The 26,559-nt window shown below is 39.5% G+C and overlaps 1 protein-coding gene across 1 annotated transcript; it reads right to left on the reverse strand.

The window, feature by feature from the left end:
* Positions 1-4,913: 4,913 nt before the first annotated feature.
* On the reverse strand, positions 4,914-19,829 carry LOC132227043 (alcohol dehydrogenase 6-like). The gene is made up of 9 exons (XM_059681693.1): positions 19,812-19,829; positions 16,720-16,821; positions 13,424-13,562; positions 11,164-11,251; positions 10,801-11,020; positions 10,356-10,616; positions 7,833-7,968; positions 6,866-7,004; positions 4,914-4,938 (listed from the first exon to the last, which is right to left on the reverse strand). Exons 1-9 carry the CDS (start codon positions 19,827-19,829, stop codon positions 4,914-4,916), a joined length of 1,128 nt encoding a protein of 375 aa, XP_059537676.1.
* Positions 19,830-26,559: the final 6,730 nt, after the last annotated feature.

Below are 26,559 nucleotides of genomic sequence, written 5' to 3' on the forward strand. Positions count from 1 at the left end.
TTTCTTTTTTAAAAAAATAAGCAAAACATCTTAGCATTTATTGACATTGGTTTTAAATTTTGATTGTTTAGATTTTTACTGTAATGCCTATTCATAAAACCATATTCATGTCTTACTAACAAAAGTCTTTTTTTTATCAGATTTCTGGAATGCACAATATTGACCCAGTTTAGGCATTGATGGACGTTACCATGACAGCGAAACTGACATAGACCAGACTTCCTTTTCTCTCCCCGCTGAGGAAGTCTCCATTCAAGGAAGATTCACAGGCAGCCCCAGAGCAGGTCCATCCAGGATAAAGAGAAGAAAATGCCTGGGAGGGCATGTTGGTAGAATCATTCTGGTGTCATTGACACCTATTCATGGATTTTATTTCCCATCGTGTATATTACATTTAATTTGTTTTACTGGGGTATATATGTGTGAAGAGGAATTCCCAATACATAAAACTTGTTTTAGAGTCAGAGTATATCAAACAACAACTGACTGTGAATTGGACAGTGCTAAGCAGAACTGAGAGTCAGCCAGCCACGGCTCCTGCCTACAGAAGATTGAAAGTTGACTGATTTACATCCAGGAGCGTTTAAGGTCTTAGAAGGATTTGATCCCATAAATGAGAGTCACGGGCATGCGTATTATGGAAAAACAATTTCTACAGGGAAGGGCTGTGTAACTGCGTCATCTGGACCCTCCTTTTTTCTAAATGTAAATTTTCTGTATTTAACTAGGGAATAAAACTGGACTGTGACAATAACATAAGGGGACTTGGTTCCTTAGTGATAGCCAAGTGCCAAAATATCTGAGCTGAATCCTCCCAAGGAAGAATGTCAACATGAAGGTGTACTGTGGACACTCACACAGCTGAGATTCCTCGAAGACCTTCCCTCTACCATCTCCAGTCGTAGATTTTATCCTATGGCATTGAGTCCAAGGGGTACAAAAAACTGTAAACTTCGCTCAGTCTTCCCATCCCAATATTAAAGTAATATGTCACACTTCAATGGCATCTTATATTTTGTAGTTAAGTATAGTCATTCATAGCTTTTTTCATAGCTTTTAGAGGTATTTAATTAGTTATTTTTGTTCTTTAATGATTAAGGTATTACATATGTGTCCTTATCCCCCCATTGTGGAATAATATTTCTTGTATCATCTAAGAAATGTTTTATATTTCATAACATATATTGTGACTTATATACTCTACAACAATTTCATTAAAATGCAGTAAGCTGAACACTTTCTTCATTTTTCCAAAACTGTCATGATTTGAACTTTCATTAGGTTGTCCAAGCATTTAATTATTCAGGTTTCCTCACTGCCCATTTCACTTTGTGTTTTGAGCAATCCAGACGGGAGATGAGTAGGACTTTTCTGGTTAACTATACTTGAGAAACAAAAAACAATAGTTGCCCTAGCCGGTTTTGCTCAGTGGATAGAGTATTGGCCTATGGACCAAAGGGTCCCAGGTTCGATTCCAGTCAAGGGCACGTACCTTGGTTTCAGGGTTGCAGGCTGCTCCCCAGCCTGGGCCCTGGTCTAGGCTCCTGCAGGAGGCAACCAATTGATGTGTTTCTCTCACACCAATATTTCTCTTCCACTCCCTCTAAAAATCCATGAAAAATATCCTCAGATGAGGATTTAAAAAAGTGTCCTAATGCCTTTCTCATATTTTATCTTATTTATTCCTTCATTTATCAAGTTTTTTTATTGTGTCAATTAATATATGCCACACCTTGGTCTAGTCACTGAAGAATAAAAAAGTTAATGAAAAAGTGATGGTGGCTACTCATCAGAGACCTTTTTATAGGTTTTTATTTGAATTGAGCCAATGTATGTGTATGACTTCCCACAAAATATTCAAGCTACAAGGGCCCTATAAATCTGTGACTCAGGAACAAGTTCTCTGAATGTTTCTTCATCTATGTAAGTAGTAGGATGCACTAGGTCCGTGGTTGGCAAATTGCGCCTCACAAGCCACATGCAGCTCTTTGGCCCCTTGAGTGTGGCTCTTCCTAAGTCTTAGGAGTACCCTAACTAAGTTAATAACAATGTACCTACCTATATAGTTTAAGTTTAAAAAATTTGGCTCTCAAAAGAAATTTCAATCGTTGTACTGTTGATATTTGGCTCTGTTGACTAATGAGTTTGCCGACCACTGCACTAGGTGATCTATGAGGAATCATATTTTATTGCATTATGTGTACTAAAGAATCGAGTGCATCTTTTTTTCTGCTCTGTCTTGGTGAGTTCCACTGCCCTATCTTTTAGTCTTTTCATCTTTTCATTGTCTGCTGTTGAATCCCTCTTGTGTATTTTTCAGTTCAGTTATTGTATTCTTCAGCTCTGTGACTTTTATTTGGTATTTCCTTATAGTTTTATCTCTCTGTTGAAGTTCTCACTGTCTTCATCCATTCTTCTCTCAAGTTCAGTGAGCATGTTTATGATCATTACTTTGAACTGGTTATCAGAGAGTAAGTAATCTATGTTTATGTTTTTAATTTATAGTATTTTTTTCATTAAGTTCTTTTTCTGAGTTTTTGTCTTTTTCTCTCATTTGAAATGTATTCTTTTGTTTCCTCATTTTGTTTGACTCACTATGTTTGTTCCTATGCATTTGCAAAACAGCTGCCTCGCTTAGTCTTGAAGGAGTGGTATCACATAGGGGATGAACCTTATCTTTCAACCTTGACCTAGTTCTTAGTTGTCTCTTGAACCTTTGTGATTATGTAAGTAGCCTGACCTCCATGGAAATCTGAAGGTGTCCCCTGGCTGACAGTTGTAAAAATTGGGACTTCGGACAAGTGTGTAAGCTCCTTTTCAGGAGGTACGGAGAGCTGTGGAAAGATCATATCGCCCTGCCCACATTCTCTGAGAGTGCCTCTGTAGCCTCTGGACGTGTGACAGACCTTAAGCCTGTCCCCCAGGTTGAAGCTCTAGGACAAACAAATGGACCTTTTCTACACACAGACGGGATGTGCTAGAGTCTGCTGTCTGTGCAGCACCCTGGGTATGGTAGCCTGCCTACAACTGTCTTTTTAATTGTTACAGTCACATGGGTCCCAGGAATGCAGGCCTCTTTGGCCTCCAGGGCCAGGCAATCAAGAGATGTCCCCTCTGTGGATGGCACTTGCCCACCAGCTTTAGTGAGACTGCTGCGGAGTTGTAGGCAGAAAGCGGGGCCTGCCCACAGCTTTAGATAGAGGGATAGTGTAACAATGGCACTCACCAGTGCCTCTGTCTTCCAAGAAAGTCCCAACTGGTCCCTGACCCTCTGGTAGATGATTTAAAATTAGCAAAGGTATCACCTTCACATATAGTCCAGGTACCTCTCAAAGTGCTTTGTGCTGGGTCCCAGAACAAGTGAACCCCTGTGCAAGCCCCTCCAAGAAAGTATGCCAGGTCCCCACAGATCCTTGGGTCCTCCGGATGTAAGCCCTGTTGATTTCCAAAGCCAGACATCTTTGGGGCCTTTTCTCTCCAGTAAAGGTGCTAAGGATTGGGGAGCCCAACTTGGGGAACAAACTCTTAGCTTCTCAGGAAGAAACTTGAAACCCATGAGAACCCGCCAATTGTAGGTTGCTATACTGGAGGTGGGTTAAAACCAAGATTTACATATAATTAAATTAACAGATTATTATTTTTTGTTATTAATTAGCTGTTATTTTTTAAAACAATTTTAGCAAAAAGGCCATATGTTGGGGGAAAAAACACGGTAGTCATTTCACTGACATGAATAAATATTACATATCTACAGCTATAGTCTACATATTTAAATCCAAGAGTCACTGCTTGGAAAAATGTTCAGCGAATGATTACCATGTGATCACATAGCATCATATGCGGTTATTGGTTCTGTTGTCACCTGGCATGATTTTCTGCAGCAGTTTATTTTTAATTTTCTTCTGAAGCAGTTTTTTAATAAATATATGTTTTTATTGATTTCAGAGAGGAAGGAAAAGGGAGAGGTAGAAACAACAATGATGAGAAAGAATCATTGATTGGCTGCCTCCTGCACGCTCCCCACTGGGGAACCAGCCTGCAACCCAGGCATGTGCCCTTGACTGGAATCAAACCAGGGACCCTTTAGTCCACAGACTAAGGTTCTAACCACTGAGCCATACCGTCTGGAGCTGGTTCCATTTTTTTCATCATTTGATTTTGTTCACTAGAGTCCTTGTTCATTTATTTTGATTATTAGATTCAATTGTTAATAGATATGTATTTATTGCCATTTTATTGTTAATATTTTTTAATCTTTTCTCCCCTTCTATTTTTTTAAAGAAGATCCGTTCATGTAATACTGGTTTGGTGGTGATGAACTCCTTTAGCCTTTCAAAGATAGATGACCCCCCAGCATGTTGTGGAAACAGCAAAATCATTATATAAAACTTAGAGTGGCATGAAAGATACAGAGAAATTTGTACATCATGAAGGTAACTTGAGGATGTGAACAAGGGATAACTCAGTGACAATTTTCATGGACTGATGACAGAGATCAGCTGGGCTGATAGTTGTGTCAACAATATCACCAATTAAATCCCATCATTTTTTTAAAGGACACAGAATGATTTATATAATACTAGAGGCCTGATGCATGAAATTCGTGCAAGAGTAGGCCTTCCCCCGGCTGCTGGCACTGGCTTCCCTCTGGCACTCAGGACCCAGGCTTCCCTCACAGCCTCGGCTTTGTCCAGTCTAATTAGCAAATCATGCTTTTATTATTATAGATTTGTTCTCTGAGAAGTTATTTTATTATGATTACATTCAAAACGCACTTGTTTTATTTTGCACAATCACATTGCATTTCCATCTCTGATGCCCCTTATTCCACTGCACTGGAACCATCAGGAAAGTGAAACAGGAAAAGAAGGAAGTGTCCAAGGATTATCTTGTACCTTTTATCATCTTGGATCTTAGAACAGCAGAATACAGCGGATGCTGGAAACATAAAAGTGCAATGTTAAAATGATTGAATTGCTTGAGAAACAATGATTTCAGCAACGCAATTATGCACTGTATCATGAGAGTCTGCATTGCTTAACCATGTTCACTCCCAGCTCCATCTTCACCTTAGTTCACCTGTAAGAAATATCACCACACCATCTGATTGGGATATCTTTCATATCACCATCTGGATCAGCCATGAATGGAAGCGCCCAGCTTTCAGCACTGTTTCTTCTGGCTGCATGACCACAAAAACATTAAAAGCCTTTGCTACAGCTTCTGATAAGCTTTTTCTAGCTTTAGAATATAGTCCCATGTCTAGTTAGGGAAGAAAAAATGGGTCCCCTTGGTTCCTTTCCTTTGGCAGTATGCTTACTGCTTGATAAATCCCTTCCCTCCACTCTTCATAATTTGTTCCTATAATTTCATATGAGATTCCTTGACTTTGCATTTCTGATTTAATGGCTGACATGCTAGGTCAAAACTAACAAGGGATAGCAGTGTAAAATTTAAAAACATAGATTAAACCTATTTAAACATCGCTTAACAAGTAAAGAATACAGGTGCAGTTGGAGAAGAAAGATGTGCTTGCAATCAGAATGAGGAAATCAAACCGGGGAATCAAACTGGAATCATCATAGGAGTAATCCCCCATTTATTGCTTATTGCTTGTTTTCCAATGTATCTTCAGCACTTAGGGCATTCATGGCATAGAGTGTGCCATCACTACATATGTTTTGAATGAATAAATGAATGTATGAACACAATGAGTGAATAATCTATCCCTGAGGGTGTGCTAGCTAAAGCAGACTGACCATTTGTCAGAAATAATGCAGAAAGGATTTGTGTCTTGGGTGGAGTCTAAACTTCTGCCTCTAAGATTCTTTGTAAGACTCTAGTAAAGTCAACTCATTTATTCTATGCCAGAAGCCGGTCCACCCTTGCTGCTTGACACAGTCGCTGCAGGGAAGAAACATCTACACAGCATATGTTTCAAGGGACCTGGCGTATATGGCATATGTTTGCTCCCCCTCTTAGCGCCATGTGTTTTAACCAGGACCACCTCCCCAAGAAAGGTTGTTTCCCCAAGTGGGGATTTTTCCCTGGAGTTAGGGATTAACAGGACTAAGGATGGGAATAAATCAGTAAAACCCCTTAACTAAGTGCCAGCCGGGTAGTTAATCACCTAAACTACGAACAATCACGCTTAAGCTACATGATCTTTACTTAGGATAATCTCCTTCAGTTACTTCCTTGTAGCTTAACAGAACAGTAGAGTAGTGACCTTGGAATGGAGATAACACCTTGGAATAGAATGGATAGGATTAAAATCAACAGAACTAGATGGAGATGGGATTTTTGGCAAAGGTCAGATAAAAAACTATGGACATGAAACAAGGAACTGTAGAAGGTGACGGGAGGACCCAAAACATACCATGATGTGATTATAGAGGCATGCTTATAGGGTCAAATGGTATAAATACAGATGTAACAGGACAATAAAGAGAAAACCCAACTATGCTGATCAACTGAACGCTGCCTCTGTGTCATTCCTTCTTCGCCGACTCCGTCCACACCTTTGGGAACCCCTGGACCTGTTGGGGCTGGACTCCAACAATTCTAGGTTATTTATTTAACCAGAAAAATAACACATAAGTGACTAATGTGGGTTAGAATGTTTCTTAGTGTTAAACTAAATTCTTGAACATTTCTTTGAAATAGGTTGATGTGGGTCTTTCCCAAAAAAGGGCCTGCAGGTAAGACCTTTTCTTATCCTAGTAGCAAATACGGTGGAGCATATGAAAAATATTGAAGGCCCAAGTAGCCATCTCTTTCTCACAAAACCGCTTAGAAATGCTTGAAGAATGATTTTCTCTGAATATAGTTCAGAATATAGAAGATAATAAAATAAAACACTCACACTTTTCCAGCATGGTACAACTCGAAAGCTTTGTGGATTTGGTCAAAAGGAAGCTGATGGGTTGCTAATGGATCTATATTAATTTTATTTTGCAGGTAACAAGTCACTAGTTGGGGAATACAGTCTCTGGTTTTATAATCTGCAAAAACAAAAAAAGTTATTGTAATAAGATATGAGAAATACCAAACCAACAAAAAGGAAAAAAAATCAAATAATTCATGGAGATGGATAGTGTTCCTCTGAAAATTTACCATCGAACATAAAAAATAATAGATTTGTACATCAGAAGCCATTGACCTCTGTTGCTAAATGTGGCTTCCATAAAGAGTTCTGTTACCTAGAACTCTTTTGAAGAAAAATTGGGTCAATATTTACATGCTACTGAGTGGAAAATGGCCCTTTTCAACTACCAGTCTTTGACCCCCCCCCCCCCCCCCGCCTCCTGGGTTTACTATTGCACAACCATCTTCCCCTCTCTTTATTTACACATATAATGATGGCTTGGGACTTACCATCAAAGGAACGGGTGGAGATGGGAATGCTAATTTATTAAAGCTGTTGCTCAGTGTTGCTCAGAAATAAGGGCTCCTCTGGGAAGGCAAAAATCAGTGCCAAAACACCAGGTTGGTGGATATAATTATCCAAAGAGCATTGCTGTTAAAATAGCACAACAAACTGAAGCCACCAATTTGGAACCAAAGTTGACTGAATTATTTCAAACACTGAAAAAATACCAAAACTATTTTGCATGAGATAATATTTTATTCAAACTTTAAAAAGTTGCTTATTTAAATAAACTAAAATTGATTTGCAAAATGCACAAACTCATTGGAGGAGAAATCTTTGGAGACTTCTACCATTATTGCTGTGTTTCTTCAAGGAGAGGAGTTTTGAATTCCATAATTCTACAAAATTAAAAATGATTTCATGAGATCAACAAACTGGTTCCATCTATTCACCCACCTACCTCCTAAACTTACACCCTTCATTGTCCGTCCAGTGATAATCATTTCTGCTTCAAGGCAAAGCTTTGTATTTGGTGGAGCCAACCCAACGATCAGACAGACACCATAGCTCAGGTTGCAGGAATCCCAAGCAGCAAGCTGACAATGATAATCATCAATATAAGTACATTTCCTTTTATAAATAGCAAGTACCACCAGAGGTGGAAGGATTTCTAACCTCTTCCTGGGCAGATGCTACTTCAACTTCAACTTCAACACTGCCAGTGATGGGATCCCAGTAGAGACCCAATAGAGTTTAGTGGTAAAAGCACAGACTCGGCTATCTGTGTGACCTTTAGGTAAGTTACTTAACCTTAAAATGCCTCAACTTCTTTATTTGTAAAAAACAATAATAATATCTACTTCATAGAGTTATGAGTATTAAGTGATTTGTCATTCTTAAAACATTTAGAAGACTGTCTGGCAAATAGTAAGCACCATGTGTTTATTAAATAAAATACCCACTGCCTCAAAGGCCATACCCTGTATTCTTTGTCTAACCTTCTTACTTGTCATGACTTTCTGTCCAACTCATTTCTATTACAACAAAACAAAACAAATATGTACATATTTGTGTGTGAAGTTTCATTTTTTTAAATTTAAAAAGTCAATTTTCTAAAGATGTATAGTGTATTTCTTCATATCTATCTGTTTTCTTTTAAAAAATATATATTTTATTGACTTTTTACAGAGAGGAAGGGAGAGGGAGAGAGAGTTAGAAACATCGATGGGAGAGAAACATCCATCAGCTGCCTCCTGCACACTCCCTACTGGGGATGTGCCCGCAACCAAGGTACATGCCCTTGACTGGAATCGAACCTGGGACACTTGAGTCCACAGGCGAACGCTCTAACCACTGAGCCAAACCGGTTAGGGCTGTATCTATCTGTTTTCACTTCTTTTCTGGGTCTTAATTCTGCTGTCTTCCCCCTTTTCCTCCATTTTGCCTTGTCTCTTTCCTATTGCCTATATTACTACTTCTACTTCAATCTTTGGCTAAGTACATTAGCTACGTACTGAAATGTATTGAATGTCTATATTCCCTCTTCTAACCTGTAAGATCCAAGAGTGCAGTGCCTATTCTATTCACCCTTGTATCCCTAGAATGTAACACAGGTGCATAAAAGCTAATTTTTTCAAAAAAAATGGATGATTCTGACACAGGACACACATAAATATCTGATAGGAAATAAATAATCTATATAACCTATACCAGTGATGGTGAACTTATGACACGTGTGCCAGAGGTGACATGCGAACTCATTTTTTTTTTTGGTTGATTTTTCTTTGTTAAATGGCATTTAAATATATAAAATAAATATCAAAAATATAAATCTTTGTTTTACTATGGTTGCAAATATAAAAAAATTTCTATATGTGACACGGCACCAGAGTTAAGTTAGGGTTTTTCAAAATGCTGACACGCTGAGCTCAAAAGGTTTGCCATCACTGACCTATGCTAATAATAGCCTAGGTCATCGCACCTTCACATGATCACAAGATGGCCACGTGCACAGTGGAGGCAAGGCCCGGCAGCCATTCTGCACAGTGAGGACCTGTGACTCTGCACAGTGTGGAGGAGGCTGGTCCTGGTGTCTCCACCGCCTTGTGCAGAGGAGGCAGGTCCCAGTGGGGGAGGTGGGTTGCCGCAGGGGAGGGCAGTTGTGGGCAATCAGGCTGGCAGGCAAAAGCAGTTAGGGGGCAATCAGGCAGGTAGGCAAGCGATTAGGAGCCAGTGATCCCGGATTGTGAGAGGGATGTCCAACTGCCGGTTCGTCCAGCAGTCGAACATCCCCCGATGGGTCCCAGATTGGAGAGGGTGCAGGCTGGGCTGAGAGATACCCTCCTACACCCATGCACAAATTTCATGCACCAGGCCTCTAGTTAAATAAACACATATATGAAGAGCTAGGAATAAAGAAAACGGAATATTGGTATTATGGGCCTTTGCATGTTTAAACTTTGTATACTATAATGACATATCTTTAAATATATATTTCTTTCATTTTCAAAAGTTATTTATTGGGGTTACATTAGTTAACAAAATTATATAGGTTTTGCATATACAATTCTATAATACATCACCTGCATACTGTATTATGTGTTCACCATCCTAAGTCTAGTCTCCTCTGTCACCATTTATTCCCCCTTTAGCCTCTTCTATCTGCCAGCCCCCTTTCCCTCTGATGATCACCATACTTTTGTTTGTGTTTATGAGGTTTTTGTTGTTGTTGTTAATCCCGTCACCTATTTTACCCAACCCTCTTGCTCTACTCCACTCTGTCAGTCTGTCCTCTATCATTAAGTCTGTTTCTATTTTGTTTGTTTATAAAAATGAATGCCTTAGAGTAAATTTATGTTCTATTTTTAGATTTGGGGTTCACAGTTCCAAAACATATGTTCAGGAGATTTTTTACTTACCTGCATGAGGATATTTAAGGTGTATTCATTGGTTAAACATCTCATTGTGCCCCAAACCTACATACCATGGTATCAACGAGACCAATGGCCTCAAAGGCAAAGTCAACACCAACGACTGTCATTTCCTTGACCACTTGCTGGACTGGCTTCTTGAGGTTCCGAGGGTTCAGACAATCAGTGACCCCTAAAGCTCTTGCCCGGGGAAATTTTTCCTCATTGATATCAACTCCGATGATTCTAGAAGCACCAGAGGCTTTGCAGCCCATGACAATGGCTGAGCCTATTCCTCCAAGTCCAAAGACCACACAGATGGAACCAGGGGTGACCTACAAATTCACCAGACATGTTTGTATTAGGAATCAAACCTGGACATGTATAATTAAGAAAACAAACAAACAAACAAAAACAACCATTGAGACTTTTGGAATATCAGTTGAAACATTGGTCTAGTTTTAATGTTTTCTAGGCAAATCACTATGACACATACTATTCCACAGGGGTCTTCCTCACCTTGGCTGAGTGAACAGCAGCCCAATAGCCTGTAGGTACCTCACAGCTTATGAGACAAATTTTATCCATAGGAGCAGCATCATCAATTTTTGCAACTGAAAACTCAGGCACAACAGTGTATTCAGAGAAGGTGCTTGTGCGGAAAGAGTGATAAATCTTTTTTCCTTTGCAGGTAAATCTGCTCGTCCCATCCATCATTAATCCAGAAGCAGGTAGAACACTAATCCACAGTGACACAGACACAGGCACAGGTACCAGCACGGACATGGAGTTGTAAACAGAAAAGTGAGCACCTTTAGCAACAGGTCAATGCTTGCACAATATAAATAATTTAGTAAAAGAGTGAGGGTTTAATCTACTAACTCTTGTTTCTCACAGAAGTTTCCCTTGAGGTGCAAGCAGGAATTGCATTCTCTACACTGTGGAAGAACGAGTGTGAGGACTTTATCTCCTATATATAGGGGGGAAAAAGTGATCATTAGTTAAAATTATTATTGGAACAGAAATACAATAATGTGTTTATAAAGATTTCATTGGATGACTTGAAAACTTGGGGTGGATAGATTACAGCAGCCAGTATAACATTTCCCATGGTTGTTTGGCAGAAGAAACCATATAACCTGGTTTCAGAAATGCCATTATTCTTTTGGGCAAATAATGGAAATTTGGAGTTATCCCTTGTTTGATAGAGAATTGTGAGTTGGCTTGCCTCTATTCTGAAAATAGAATAATGAAATCAGGACTGAATCTTAGTGATATCATCTAGTTTAATCCCTTTGAAAGATTTAAGTTCCACAGTAGTTGTCACCTGCCTAAAGTGGCCTGGCTAGATAACAGCAGAACTCTCTTTACTGAGTCTCACTGCCCCACATTCATGCAATTCACGTATAGTTCATCAACTATAATGCTATTGCAATCACATTTATAAAATAAAATGCCCCTGATTATTATATCCACTCTCACTATTCTATTTTTATTAGGAGGCCTCCTCATAGTCTCCCCACACTGACCCATAGCAGACAGACCTCTGACATGTTTTCTTAGTGAGGCTAAATTCCAAGACATGGTAACTTCAGAGAATAAAAGCAATTCCTCTTCCTGCGTCTGGAGCACTTTCTATGGAGGGTGGCTTTTAAGTTGCAGAGTTGTGGGAAGAATATTGATTACATTTGGATCCAGTTACTAGCTAGCCTTCTTGGGCCCTAGGGGGACAGACTAAGTGTAGGGTCAGGGAAGAAAATCAACATGATCATCACAACTTACAAAGGCCTCGGCAGAGTTCTACAATATTGTTCCTATACTAGTCCTTACAAACTTTTACAACGCAGAAACTATTCCCCTTCGACCTCTTGCAGAGCTTAGTTGGCATTAAAAAATCTCTCATAGTATAGATAGGGCACATCGTACCTTCACTGACCCAAAGGTACTGGATCTCAAATTCAGAAGTTCTGCTATCGTCCTTTCTCTTCAAGTGTTCATCATTTTCAATAAAACTTGCACTGGAATTTTTCTAGCTGAAGAGTAGCTACAGTATATATCCCTCCTATTTGCATTATGTTCTTGGAGATGTAAAGGCCATGAGTTTCTACTTTTGTCCCTCCTACTATAACTAGTGTCATATGTAGGGTAGACATCCATACTTGCTTGGCAAATGAATACCTTGATGGCAGGTTGTGAATGTTCTGACCATGCACTTTCCTAGCTCTCTGTGTGTGTGTGGCTACAGGCTGTGAGTGTTTCTAGTATCTTAATCCATGTGACTGTTTTTATTCACTCAGATCATTTCATATATATATATATATATATATATATATATATATATATATATATATTATTGATTTTTCACAGAGAGGAAGAGAGAAGGATAGAGAGTTAGAAACATTGATGAGAGCAAAACATCGATCATCTGCCTCTTGCACACCTCCTACCGGGGATGTGCCCACAACCAAGGTACATGCCCTTGGCCAGAATCAAACCTGGGACCTTTCAGTCCGCAGGCCGATGGTCTATCCACTGAGCCAAACTGGTCAGGGCGACTTGGATCATTTCAGACATGCTCAGAATAGGCATGCCAAGGTCCCTTTTGATTAGTCTTGGAAAGAGCATATACTTGCTTTCTTTGATTCTTTGAAATAGTACTATCATCCTATTAATAAAAATTCAAGTTCAATGTTCTAGTTGTTTAGAACATTTATTCATTTGTCAAACCCATTCAATATGTTTTACCCCTGACACAGGCCCTGTACTAAACATTTGGAGAATATATATATATATATATATATATATATATATATATATATATATATATATATTTCCTGACCCTAAGAGGTTTTCAATCTATTTAGAAGTCCACTGGTCCCATCTCAACTTTCATTTGGCTATGAATATATACTTGGCCCAACCACTGCCCCTGGATTGCTAGAGATGACAGCAGGGAAACTGTGTGACTCTTGGAATGACTAGATACATTTAATATCATGATATATAATTAGTTAGAAGAATCTAGAGGTAAACCAAGTTATTTCTTCTATAAATAGGTTAATGCATTATAAGTTTCTTCACTGTGTAAAGATAGCTCTTTGGCAGGTTGTTCATGGAAAGGCTTTTATGGCCCATTACCCACCTGGTTTCACTGAGCTCACTCCTGTGCCAATACTCTCCACAATACCAGCTCCTTCATGGCCTGGGATTAAAGGGAAATGCATAGGGAGCAATCCTTTCAGTACATGATCATCAGAACCACAGATCCCTGTAGATTTGAGCTGCATAGGAATTAAGTGACAAAAGATCAATTGGTTTGGATTTTTTTCCTCTTTCTTTTATCTGAGGATGATTATTAAAATTTTTACATGAATTATCTCTTTGATATTTATAACAACTCTCAGAGGAACACAGGGCAGGCCTTATTATCCCAAACCTAGAGGTGAGGAAAGGAGGATTCAAAGACTTGGAATGACTTGCCCAAAGTCAAATGGCACATGTTTCAGGCCTGGAAATAAACTGAGGTTTTTTGAAATCTACTTTGTACAGCCCATGTCATAAAACAGTTTTGAAATATGAGGGGCAATTACAATGAAGGACTTTTTGACCATGTATCAATAGCACCATCTTTGAGGTGAAAAACTGAAAGCTTTTCCTTTAAGATCAGAAACAAGACAAAGATGCCCACCCTTGTCACTATTATTCAACATAGTAGTAGAAGTCCTAGCCTGAGTAATCATGCAAGAGAAATAAATAAAAGGTACCCAAATTTGGGAAAAAAATTAAAACTGTCACTATTTGCAGATGACATGATTATATACACTGAGGGCCAGATTATTATGACCACCTGACGTTTGTAGGCAAATTAGCTATAATTTCGCACTGAAGTTGCTAGAGAGCCAGCTCATTATAAATAGGGAAGCAGGTTGTTTACCAGGACAGTAGAAGTGATTTTTTTCTGAAGATATGGGTAAACAACGCGATTTAACAGCCTTTGAACATGGGATATATACACACACTGAGTGGCCAGATTATTATGACCACCCCATCAGTACTTCATTGGGCCACCTTTTGCCTTCAATACTGCGGCGATACTTCTTGGCATTGACTCCACAAGATGTTGAAAGGTGATGTGAGGAATTTGACACCATGCCTGATGAATGACACTGTCCAGTTCTGTGAGAGTTGATGGTTGTGGAACCAGCTGCCTGATGGCTCTTTTAACTTCGTCCCACAAATGCTCAATTGGATTGATATCTGGTGATTGTGGGGGCCACCTAAGCAAGGTAAAGTCTCCCTCATGTTCTTGAAACCACTCCTGCACAATACGAGCACCAAATCATGGTGCATTGTCTTGTTGGAAGAAGTCATCTCCATTGGGATACGCCATCAACATGATAGGATGAACTTGATCAGCAATGATACTTAGGTATGTTGTGCTATTCAGACGTTGTTCCACATGAATTAAAGGGCCAAGAAAACATGCCCCAAACCATAACACTGCCCCCATCAGCTTGAAGGGTTGTACTCATGTATGTGGGGTGCATGCTTTCATGCTGTTTCCACCAAATTCTCACTCTGCCATCTGCATGATGCAACTGGAAACATGATTCATCGAACCACATGACTTTTTTCCAATGCTCGACTATGCAATCCTTGTGTTCTTTTGCAAATTGGAGATGTTTTATTTTGGTAACTGCAGACAGCAAAGGTGTTCAAACAGGCCTTCGGCTTCCATATCCCATCCGATGCAGTATATGGCTATTTTGCCTACAAATGTCAGGTGGTCATAATAATCTGGCCACTCATGTTCAAATATATCCCACATTCAAAGACTATTAAATCACATTGTTTACCCATATCTTCAGGGGGGAAAAAATCACTTCTACTGTCGTGGTAAACAACCTGCTTCCCTATTTATAATGATCTGGCCTTCTAGCAACTTCAGCGCGAAATTATAGCTAATTTGCCTACAAATGTCAGGTGGTCATAATAATCTGGACACTCAGGGCATATGGGTTGCCTTCTATATGTGTCCTGATCAGGGGTCAAACCCACAAACTTTTGGTGCACAGAATGACACTCAACCAACTGAGCCACTCTGGCCAGGCCTCAACCTTGATTTTATCCAGGATTCAAAGTGATATTGCTCAGGTCCTTGCTGTGTAACTTTCACCATGGTAAGTTCTTCTGGAGTTATTATTTAAGGTGCAGCCTCTGTAGTTAAGGAGCATATCAATGTAAGAACAGAAAATATTGGCTAATTACTAAATATTTCAATGATGATGATCTAATACACAATAACTAAGGATTAATTAAATGCCCTTTGTATGAATGAAATAGATGATGTAACTTCTCAATAATGGTCAGTTACCAAACACCTTCCTTTGTGTACTTTCTTATCACCTTTCTTTTTTCTTTTCAACCTCTCTCATTGGTGAAAGAAAGTCTTTACTGTAACAACAGACAATTGATAATTTATTTAGTGTTAGTTCTCATATTTTCCTGTTTTGTCTTTCATTGCCCAACTATCCCTACTTTCCTCCATCCCTCCATCTCTCTTTCCTTCTGGCATCCTTCTAATTCCCTTCCTTTTCTCTGTTACTCTTTGAACCATCCTTCTATACCTTCTACTTTGATTAGTTATGCACTAGAAGCACATAGCTTTAAGTGTTTGTTGCATTCATTGAATCAAGTGTTGAATTTCCTGGTCTTAAATTAGAAGATAGGTGACTTTAATGTTTAATAAGACTTTAAACAAAAGTACTCTTAATCTTGTGTATTTAATGATTTCATAAAATTTGAGATATACTGATTGAGAGGTTGATTTGAGAGCAGTGAAGGGCTTTTGACAAATCAATGTTTTCCAGTCCTTGGTCTAAGCTCTGTTCAATAATTTTTAATGCTTTCAAATGACTTTGAATACCATCACAGGGTCCAGCTGCTCATTCTTAGAAATTGAAATTTACACATGGGGCATTTTTTTTTCAGAGAAATTCTGACATTTTTATAACATCTGAGCACAACACAATTGAGATATAAAATAAGTCTGTTAGTCACTAAATATTCATTTGTATCATAGAAATATGGGGAAATGCATTCATTGTCCTTTCCCCCAAAAGGAAAAGTAAGTAACACTTAAAACACATTCTAGATCACATTGTCAAGTATATTGGCCTATGATATTATATACTATAAGTAAAAAAAAATTAATACTAAGTAATACTAGAATAAAAGTAATTATATTGGCTGAGTGAACTGCCAATATTTTACTGTTATTAAGAATATCTCAAACATTCATTGACTGCATTTATTTATCTTAATTTTTAAATCTTTTACTAAATGAACAGATTAAAACTACAAATTATGTAGTTAAACACTAAGACAGGGTTTCGTGCATTTAACTTCTAAGGTAAAGATTAAAAGTCTTAGATTTACCTTAATACGAACTTCCCCAGCCTTTGGAGGCTCCACCTGAACTTCCTCAATTGCAAGAGGAGAATTTGTTTTCCAGGCAATGGCTGCCCTGCATGTAATTGTCTGTTGACACAGGACAATAAAAGGACATCATTAGCAATAACATTTAGCTTTTATTCTGATCACACAAATGGCACTAACGTGTTAAAATTTGTAAAAATAATAAAGACATAGGAAAGAGATCATTGCAATTTCAGGATCAAGCTGTTGAAATTTTAGCATATATCCTTGTAGTCTCTTATAGTATTTTTATGTAGTTGAGATCATGTCATATAAGCATTTTTTATTCTGCTTTATTGCTCATTACAGCCATCAGGTATTGAACATTTACCCTTTACTTGTTCATAAGCATTTTATCATGACTTTAAAATGCTTTGAAATCATAATTGTAAGTGGCCACTTTTATTTCATCATTTGAATGTGTCCTAATTTGCTTAATCAGTAATTACCAAGACAGGTAATTATTTACATTGTTTTGAGTATCATAAAGAATATTGTGAACAACTTTGTTTATAATTTTGACTTGCTTGACTTTCTTTGTTTTTTAAATATATTTTTATTGATTTCAGAGAGGAAGGGAGAAGGGAGAGAGAGAAACATCAGCGATGAGAGAGAATCACTGATCTGCTGCCTCCTGCACACCCCTTACTGGGGATTGAGCCCACAACCCGGCATGTGCCCTTGACTGGAATCAAACCTGGGACCTTTCAGTCTGCAGGCTGACACTCTATTCACTGAGCCAAACCAGCTAGGACTTGCCTGACTTTCTTAAGTAAGAATTACTTTGGAAAGGATAGAGAAATTGTTAGGACTAAATTGATTTCCAAATCTCTTTACAGGAAGGTTGAGATATATGGCACCATTTATAGAAATATAAAAGAATATCTATATCATCATTGATTTCACTCTCCTTAGCATTGACTTAAAAATATAATATCAGACAGGCAGAAAGAGCTAGTTATTTCACTTAATTAGTGTATTTTGAATGTTAGTGATGTTCAATGTTCTTTATATTTATATTAATTGCACATATTATTCTCTATTGTGGAGTGTTTAGTCATATAATTTACGTAAGTATCTACTGACATCTTGTTGTGTTTTTTTTAATCATTTGACCTCATTAAAGCAGTCACCTGTTGTTTGTCAACTTGTCACATTATTTTCCCCTGCTGATTTCTGACCTGTAATTTTTTATGAAGGTATATGCATGCACACACATAAACACACATTTTTAAATTTGGGTTTATAAAAGTACCTTTTTCTTTTTTTAAAAAATTCCATCTCTATATTTTGAAAATTCTTAGAGACCAAATAAATATTTCTTATTTTTTTCTAGATTTTTATAGTTTGATTTTAAAATATTTCTTTTAAATTCAACTGAAAATTATTTTGTTGCATGAAGTTATGGAGCCTAAGTGAATTGTCCCAGGATGAACTCTTGTTTCTTTTGTTTCTGCTTAAATTAGAGGGAAAAAAGGGGGGAAATCTGTAATACTTTCAACAATATAAATAAATTAAAAATTTAAAAACTCAGATGATTTTAAACCAAAGATAGTTCAACAACAACAAAAGAAACATGAAACTACACCATTTTTAACATTGTAAGTTAAATACATCCCTCCCATGGTGGAGACCAAAGAGAAATATTAATGTGTATCAGTAGATATTACAGTTACAAATACAATATATAAAAAATTAGTAACTTTACTATATGTGTTTACTACAAGTTTCTTTTTGGAAACTGCTTCTATTCTGTTTATCTTTCTCTCTATTCTTACACCAGCACCTCAATTCTTTGAATACTTAAACTTTTTGATGCATCTTAATACCAAACACTAGTACCCTTCATAATTTCATGTATACTCTATTTGTACGTTTACTACCCTACTAATTGTAACATATACTGAACTGGATAAATCTGTTATGTCTTTAGGAATTTAGATACTAAAGAAGAGATAAGAAATGCCTTATAATACAGAGAAAAGGGACAAATGCCACAAAAAAATTTTAAAGAAAATGTTATAGAAAATATTACTTTTTTTCTGGGGATAGAATTATTCTGCTTTCACTTATCAAACTCAAGTGAGACTATAGACTTCATGAAAAAACTTTCCTAATTTCAAAAATGATACACACTCAAGGAAAAACAACTAGAAAATACTTCCAATCAAGGTAGCAGAGTAGGTAAATGCTGGCTCACCTCCTCCCAAGGTCACATCAAAATTACAACTGAATTCTAGAACAGCCACTCTTGAGAACCACTGGATTAGTTGGACAGAACACCTATAACTAAGGCTATAAAGTTGAGACTGTTGGATGGGCAGGGATGTGACATGGTGCTGGTCCCAACCCACAGTTAAGAATAGGGAAGATATCTTGACTGCAGAGGACCGCCCTCCACCTCTCCAACGTACACACCCAAGAAGTGTAGACCTTGAGAAAAAAAGATGCCTACAACAAGGGCTAACTAGGTTCAAATTAAAACTAACAAAATAAAACAGAGCCCAGCAGTCATTTCTACACAAGGGCCCCTCATGCAAACTGCACTTCAGAAAGAAGCTTGCTCTGAACTGCTTGCCTCTGCACTGAACTGCCTGCCTGCACTGTGTTTCTGCCATCTGAACCAGCCCCCCCTCCACACACACCCAGTGCACGAATTTCGTGCACCGGGCCCCTAGTATATCATAATTTACTTAGTTTCCTGGTATTTGACCAATGTTCCTTCCAGTGTTTTACTCTTAAAAATAATGAAGCAGTTAACCTGTTTATAAAAACTACATAATTATTTCTGTGGAATAAAATTCTGAATCAAATGATAATTACATTTTCATGGTATTTGATACAATATTATCAAACTATCACCCAAGAATTTTCTAGCAATTTATTTTCCCAGCAGTGGCGGATGAGTTTCCACAGGTGGGAAGACATTGATTATTGTCATTAAATTCTTTAGCAATCTGATTGGAGAAAACAAAGTTTTAACTTTGTTTCAATATACAGTTTGGGGATAAGTAATCAAGATGATATGGATCTATTTTAAAGGTAGCACTTACTTTGGCCAAGGTGTCCATGATGAATTTTCTGGTTTCCTTGGTGTCTTCTAGGGTATACCAGAGAGAACTTAACTTGTGGACTCTGCTCTTGTGCAAACAGGGTCAAGTACTTATAGTCTTTATACACTGAAACTCATTAAAAATCATTACACAATATGCGGGAACCAGAGAGGTGAAGTGATTGGCAAACGTGTGAAAGTAAAGGACAGAAAGAAATGTAAAGGAATCATTATGGAGGGGTTTGAGAGGGAGGATGCTAAATGAGGAGAGAAGTAGTTTGAAGGTAGCAATGGTGACTTAAAAAGAAAGCATGACAGATATGAACAACCAAATAAGGTCAAGGGCAGAAATGCAACTGGGAGCAGAAACTCAAATCAATTAAACTTCAATAGGATTTTGCCTCTCTCTTATGTGAGTCAGTATAGCATAGTGGTTAAAAGCATGGACACTAGCACTAACAGACCTGCATTCAAGTCTTTGTTTTGTCTTTTACCTGCTATGAAAGAAGGCAAGAAATCCAACCTCGCTGTGCTTCAGTTCCCCCCTCAGTAAGGTCAGGGTGATTATAGTAGTTCCTACCTCATAGGTTTGTTATAAGCACTAAGAGAGTTAACATCCGATAAATGTTTAGAACTGTATCCAGCCCATAGCATGGCATGACTGTTTGTTTTCCGTTATTACTGTGATGTCTCTCAGTACACTGATTTCATTTTCTCACCACCAGCTTGCTTTTGCCAAATACAAGAAATATGGTCACAAAAAGACCATTTGATTCTTAAATCTAACAACTGCAACAAGACAGTTCAGGAGGTCTGTCTCTCATCTTAAGTAAAAAATGTAAGGAAGGCTCTCCTTGCTCAACTTCGATCAGGTGCTCACTCCTGGACCAATGACATCTAGCCATAGTTGTGGGTTTGGGGTAGAATTTGGCAGCTACTGCCACAGCCAAGTTGATTCCCCTGAGCAGCTGAAGGTGGGTGGGGAAAATCACAGGGCAGGTGGGTTCCGTTGTAAATTCTTGTTCACCAAGATCAAATGAAGTCTCAACATTGCTTGACAATCCAACATTGTCCTAGCCAAGCTGCTGTGCAATTTCCTGAAATAACTGGCAGTCTTTCAACACTCATGTCAAATATCTGACTATCCCCCCATCCTCCTCCATTCCCCTTTCACTCAGGAGATAAACTTACAATACAGATAATTCATCCAGTAGCTCCATATCCAATTCATTAACAAGTTCTGCCAGCTCTGCCTCCAATATATTTCTCAAATTTGTTAGTGTTTAATGTCTAAATCCCTCCTCTAGAATATAATTTTTTTTAGAATAATGTTCTTGAATCTCTTGTTATATTTCTCTACTGAAAGTGTCTGGAAAAGTGTCTAATAGATAGTAAGAGCTCAATCAGTATACATGAAATGAATTAAATGGAAGTTATCAGATAGGATCTCCCTTAGGTGCTAATTACTAGTCATGTATCTGCATCTATACTCATATTATCCTCCTTCCTCATCACCTATCTCTGCTTAGGAAACTCAGTGTTAATAATTTTTTCTCCTGTCAATGTGACCTGTCAACCTTTTAACGTATCATCCCTTCACTAAAAAGAAAAACAGAAACAAACTTCTCAAAGCTCCTTTGAGAGTCAAAATGGATATTGATGTGCCACTTTTAATTGAGGGTTAAGAGTTCTGAGCCAAATATTACTAATTAGGGCTTTGGTTGACTGGCCTTGATAAATTATAATTGTTCTGAAGAAAATGAGACTTTGCAATTCAACTAACCTGTGGGTTGACTTTCAAGTTTAAATAATTAGAACTTGCCAAGGTATAATTTGACAATAGTTTTTTCTTTGTAGCTTTGGGAAGTTTCTAGAGTGATTCAGGAGGTGTATGGTAGGATTACAAAGTCAGCAATAAATCAGGGTCATAGATTTTTAAGAAAAGACCTATTATACTTGTCTCCTTTTCCTCACCCCCCTCTTACTCCTTCACATGTGCAACTAGGTTTTGTACCCCCAGCACATCAAACAGCCATATCTAATGTTATCAGCAGTCTCCTTTTCCGTAAAGCCAATGGCCATCTTTTTCAGCTTTCATTCTGACAGCTCATTACTACTGATTGCCCCCTTATTGAAACTCACTCTTCTTTTGACTTCTTGGCTTCACACTCTCCTAGTTTTTCTTCCATTATATGTAGCTGTTCCTTTTCTGACTTCTAAAAATAATCTTTATCACCTTTTTCTTGGCCATTAAGTTTTCCCACCCAGGTTCCTGACTTTGGCAGAGCAAACTTGCTGAAGTTGAGAATTCAGACTCCTCTGGAGTTCCTGTACCCCTGTAAGTCTTAGGCATGATTGATTCTCAGTTATGGTCTGCCTCCAACTTCAGGAGGTTAGGAATAAAATGTCTAGGTTGGAACTGCTCTTTTGTACTTTGTCCTCTTCCTAAACCATCATATTCAGTGTGGATAACTTTTAGACAAGATACTTATCATGCCCCTCACCCAGGCTGGCCAGGCACCCCAGTAGGGACCCCCACCCTGAAGGGGGTGTGGCCAGCCTACAAACACCCATTAGCCTCTCACCCAGGCTGGCCAGGCACCCAAGCGGGACCCCCACCCTGATCCAGGACACCCTTCAGAGCAAACCAGCCAGCCCTGACCCATGCACCAGGCCTCTATTCTATATAATAAAAGGGTAATATGCAAACTGACCCTAACAGCAGAATGACTGGGAATGACTGGTCACTATGACACATACTGACCACCAGGGGACAGACGCTCAATGCAGGAGCTGCCCCCTGGTGGTCAGTGCGCTCCCACAGGGAGAGCTCTGCTCAGCCACAAGCCAGGCTGACGGCTGCCAGTACAGCGATGGTTGTGGGAGCCTCTCCTGCCTCCTCAGCAGCGCTAAGGATGTCAGACAGCAGCTTAGGCCTGCTCCCCGCTGGCAAGTGGACATCCCCTGAGGGCTGCCAGGCTGCCAAAGGGATGTCTGATTGCCATCTTAGGCCCAATCCCCCAGGGAACAGGCCTAAACCAGCAAGTGGTCATCTCCTGAGGGGTCCCAGACTGCGAGAGGGCACAGGCCCGGCTGAGGGCCCCCTCCTCCCCCCGAGTGCACAAATTTTTGTGCACCAGGCCTCTAGTTATTAATAGAAGGAAGAAAGCTAGTTATTAATATAAGGAAGAAAGCAAAAGGGAACTAAAGAATAAGCCTAATAACCTGGGAAGCTGAAGCAGGTAGCAGGACTCAGGCCAGGGAAAAGTCAGAGTTGGGTTAGATAGTCTGAAGAGTCCTTTGTTCTTTATGGGAAACAAGAAATTATAGGGAAGAATAAGGAAAGGTTTGGGACAGTGCTTTTAGAGCTTCCCACTCTCTACCTCCCTGAGGGTGTATTAATTCCTTTAAAGCAAATTAAAAGTCTTGCCATCACGTTTGAACTTCTCCAGGTGTGTGTCTGAAATTCTTTTCTCATGACACTGAAAAGCACTCATTTCTCACCAGGAACAGGTTGGCAACTCTGCCAGGGCTGGAGAAGCAGCCAGGTGTGGTGGGATTTGGGACCCTTCAGTTGGCCAGAAGCCCAGCCTGGCATCCGTGTCCTCAGCTCGATCTCCTGCCTGCCTCTCTCGCTTTTTTCTTTATTCCACCTTTTGTCCAGGTGTTTTCGAGCCACAAATTTATGGTGGGCACAGGTCAGGATTTAAATGCCATTAGGGTGCCTGCCACCAAATAAATTTCTTCACCGATACAGCTCCTAGGGCATTGGAAACTAAAGAGAAAATAAACAAATGGGACTACATCAAAATAAAAAGCTTCTGCACAGCAAAAGAAACCATCAATAAAACAACAAGAGAGCCCACTGCATGGGAGAACATATTTGCCAATATTTCACCGATAAGAATTTAATCTCCAACATTAACAGGGAACTCATACAACTTAACAAAAGGAAGATAAACAACCCAATCAAAAAATGGGCAACAGACCTAAATAGATACTTTGCGAAAGAGGACATAAAGAAGATAAAGAACGCCAAGTGACATATGAAAACATGCTCAAAGTCACTAATCATCCGAGAGATGCAAATCAAAACAACAATGTGGTACCATCTCTCACCTGTCAGAATGGCTATCATCAACAAATCAACAAACAACACGTGCTGGCGAGGATGTGGAAAAAAGGGAACCCTCGTGCACTGCTGGTGGGAATGCAGACTAGTGCAGCCACTATGGAGAACAGTATGGAGTTTCCTCAAAAAACTAAAAATGGAACTCCCATTTGACCAGTGATCCCACTTCTAGGAATATATCCCAAGAAGCTAGAAACACCAATCAGAAAGGATATATGCACCCATATGTTCATAGCAGCACAATTTATCATAGCTAAGATTTGGAATCAGCCTAAGTGCCCATCAGCAGATGAGTGGATTAGAATACTGTGGTACAACTACACAATGGAATACTATGCTGCGGTAAAAAAGAAGAAATTCTTACCATTTGCAACAGAATGGATGGAACTGGAGAGCATTATGCTAAGCGAAATAAGCCAGTCAGAGAAAGATGAATACCACATGATCTCACTCATTTGTGGAATATAATGAACAACATAAACTAATAAACAAAAACAGATCCAGAGACAGAGAAGCATCGATCAGACCATCAAACCTCAGAGGGAAGGTAGGGGAGGGTGGGGGTAAGGGGAAGAGATCAACCAAAGGACTTGTATACATGCAGATAAGACTAACCAATGGACACAGACACCAGGGGTTTGAAGGCATGAGTGGGGAGATATTGGGGGGGGGGGGGGTATGGGGGAATAAGGACACACATGTAATATCTTAATCAATAAAGAAAAAAAAAGACAAATTCAACTACTGAGAAACTCTAGTTCGCAAAGAAAGACAGCCCAAACCTGAGGCAATTCCCAGATAGGATTAGAGGAAGACACTGGTATGCTCGAGTCTTTTTCTAATGGCATCTCACACTCCTTGTTTAGCCTCTGCTGCCCGTCTGAGTGGTATTTTAGTGCCATTTTGGCCCTTGAGTGGGGGACGACATTACTGATCTTTTTTACAGGCTGTCAGATCAGGGTTAGGCTTTATATCCTTTTTGCTGTATGAGCCCCTCCCAGCAGCTCCCTGGTGCCTGGAGCTGAAGGGCCGCCCTCCTTTGCCTAGCCTGCCCACTCTGGCCCAGGACTCCCTTCCTTCCACTGATCCTTCCCTGCACTGGCTGCTGCCTGCTGCCTCCGGCTAGGGCAGTGATGGCGAACCTTTTGAGCTCGGCGTGTCAGCATTTTGAAAAACCCTAACCTAACTCTGGTGCCGTGTCATATATAGAAATTTTTTGATATTTGCAACCATAGTAAAACAAAGATTTATATTTTTGATATTTATTTTATATATTTAAATGCCATTTAACAAAGAAAAATCAACCAAAAAAATGAATTCACGAGTCATAGGTTCGCCATCACTGGTGCTAGAGCTTGGGCAGGCTGCCACTGCCGCTTTCTTGGGGCCCAGGACACGGAACCCGTCTGGGGGTTTGGGGCTGGGCAGCTTTGGTAGAATTCTTACTGGTCCATGTGCCTCACTTATCTCCATCCCCCCCTCCCCCCCCCCAACAAGAACTGGTAACTCTGCACAGTGGCTTTACACTAAGACATTTCTTCACCCTAAGGAGCGAAGCTTCCCAGCCTCAATTTGCTCTGGTTGCATGTTTGGTAAAACACCTCATATCGTGCCCTGGGGACTTGGTTTCTGAGCACCTCAGGTTTGGGACAGAGCAAGGAACTTGCTGGTAAAATATGGGGCATTGAGATGTTTATCCAGATTTGTGAGGAGCCCTCAAGCCTCGCCAGAGGCCCTCTTCACTTGTGGCCCTGGCTGGTCTCTCCCTACTGGGGGCAATTTTAGAACAGGGAAAACCGGATCTTCAGAGATCTTGGGTCTTAACAACAACCAATCCTGAGGTCTGGCCCCCTGAGGTCATTACTGTGGGGCATAAAGCTTACTGCGTTCTTTGCTTTTCAAGAAGGTCTCAGCCTTCTGTGTGGGAAGGGCCAGATTTGAGTCTCGGGTCACTGAGACAGACAGTGGGGAGTCTTGCATCAACCTAGGTTCTGATGACACAGCTGCAGAGCTTGGGAAATTGAGGACACTCATGTTTTTCCTCAGCTACCCAATTACCTCCCTCTTTTACAGGAAGGAATTTTCTGTCCTCGAAGACAAATAGGTAAGGTTGCCTCCACAATGCTCTCCATAATTGAAGGTCTAGAGTAGACTCAGAGATTCCAATACAAGCATCTCCACTTGATCATCCACCCTCACATCTCTTGGATTATTCAGATGTCTGATGACTGTCTGGAACGAAACCTCCTCTGCCTCCTACAGGAGGTGTCAGGAGGGCGGGGCATCACCTGATCCACACACCCTTCTCTTTGCTAGATTTAAGAGATTGCAAGGCAGGGCTAGGTTGATTCTAAGAGGACCCTACAAGACTCATAGGGGAATTTAAGACTATAACTCAAACCGATAAGGGGGGAGATTTGTAATCTGATAGATAGAGCACCTGAATTAATCTGGAAAATAATCATATTATTTTAAATCTTAAAACACATATACTTATGTAAAAAAGGGGGTTAAGTTTCTTATATGTACACTAGAGGCCCAGTGCACGAATTCATGTACCAGTGGGGTCCCTCGGCCTGGCCTGCAGGATCAGGCTGAAACCAGCTCTCTAACATCC

The sequence above is a fragment of the Myotis daubentonii genome, chromosome 1, assembly GCF_963259705.1.
Source record: "Myotis daubentonii chromosome 1, mMyoDau2.1, whole genome shotgun sequence".
NCBI lineage: Eukaryota > Metazoa > Chordata > Mammalia > Chiroptera > Vespertilionidae > Myotis > Myotis daubentonii.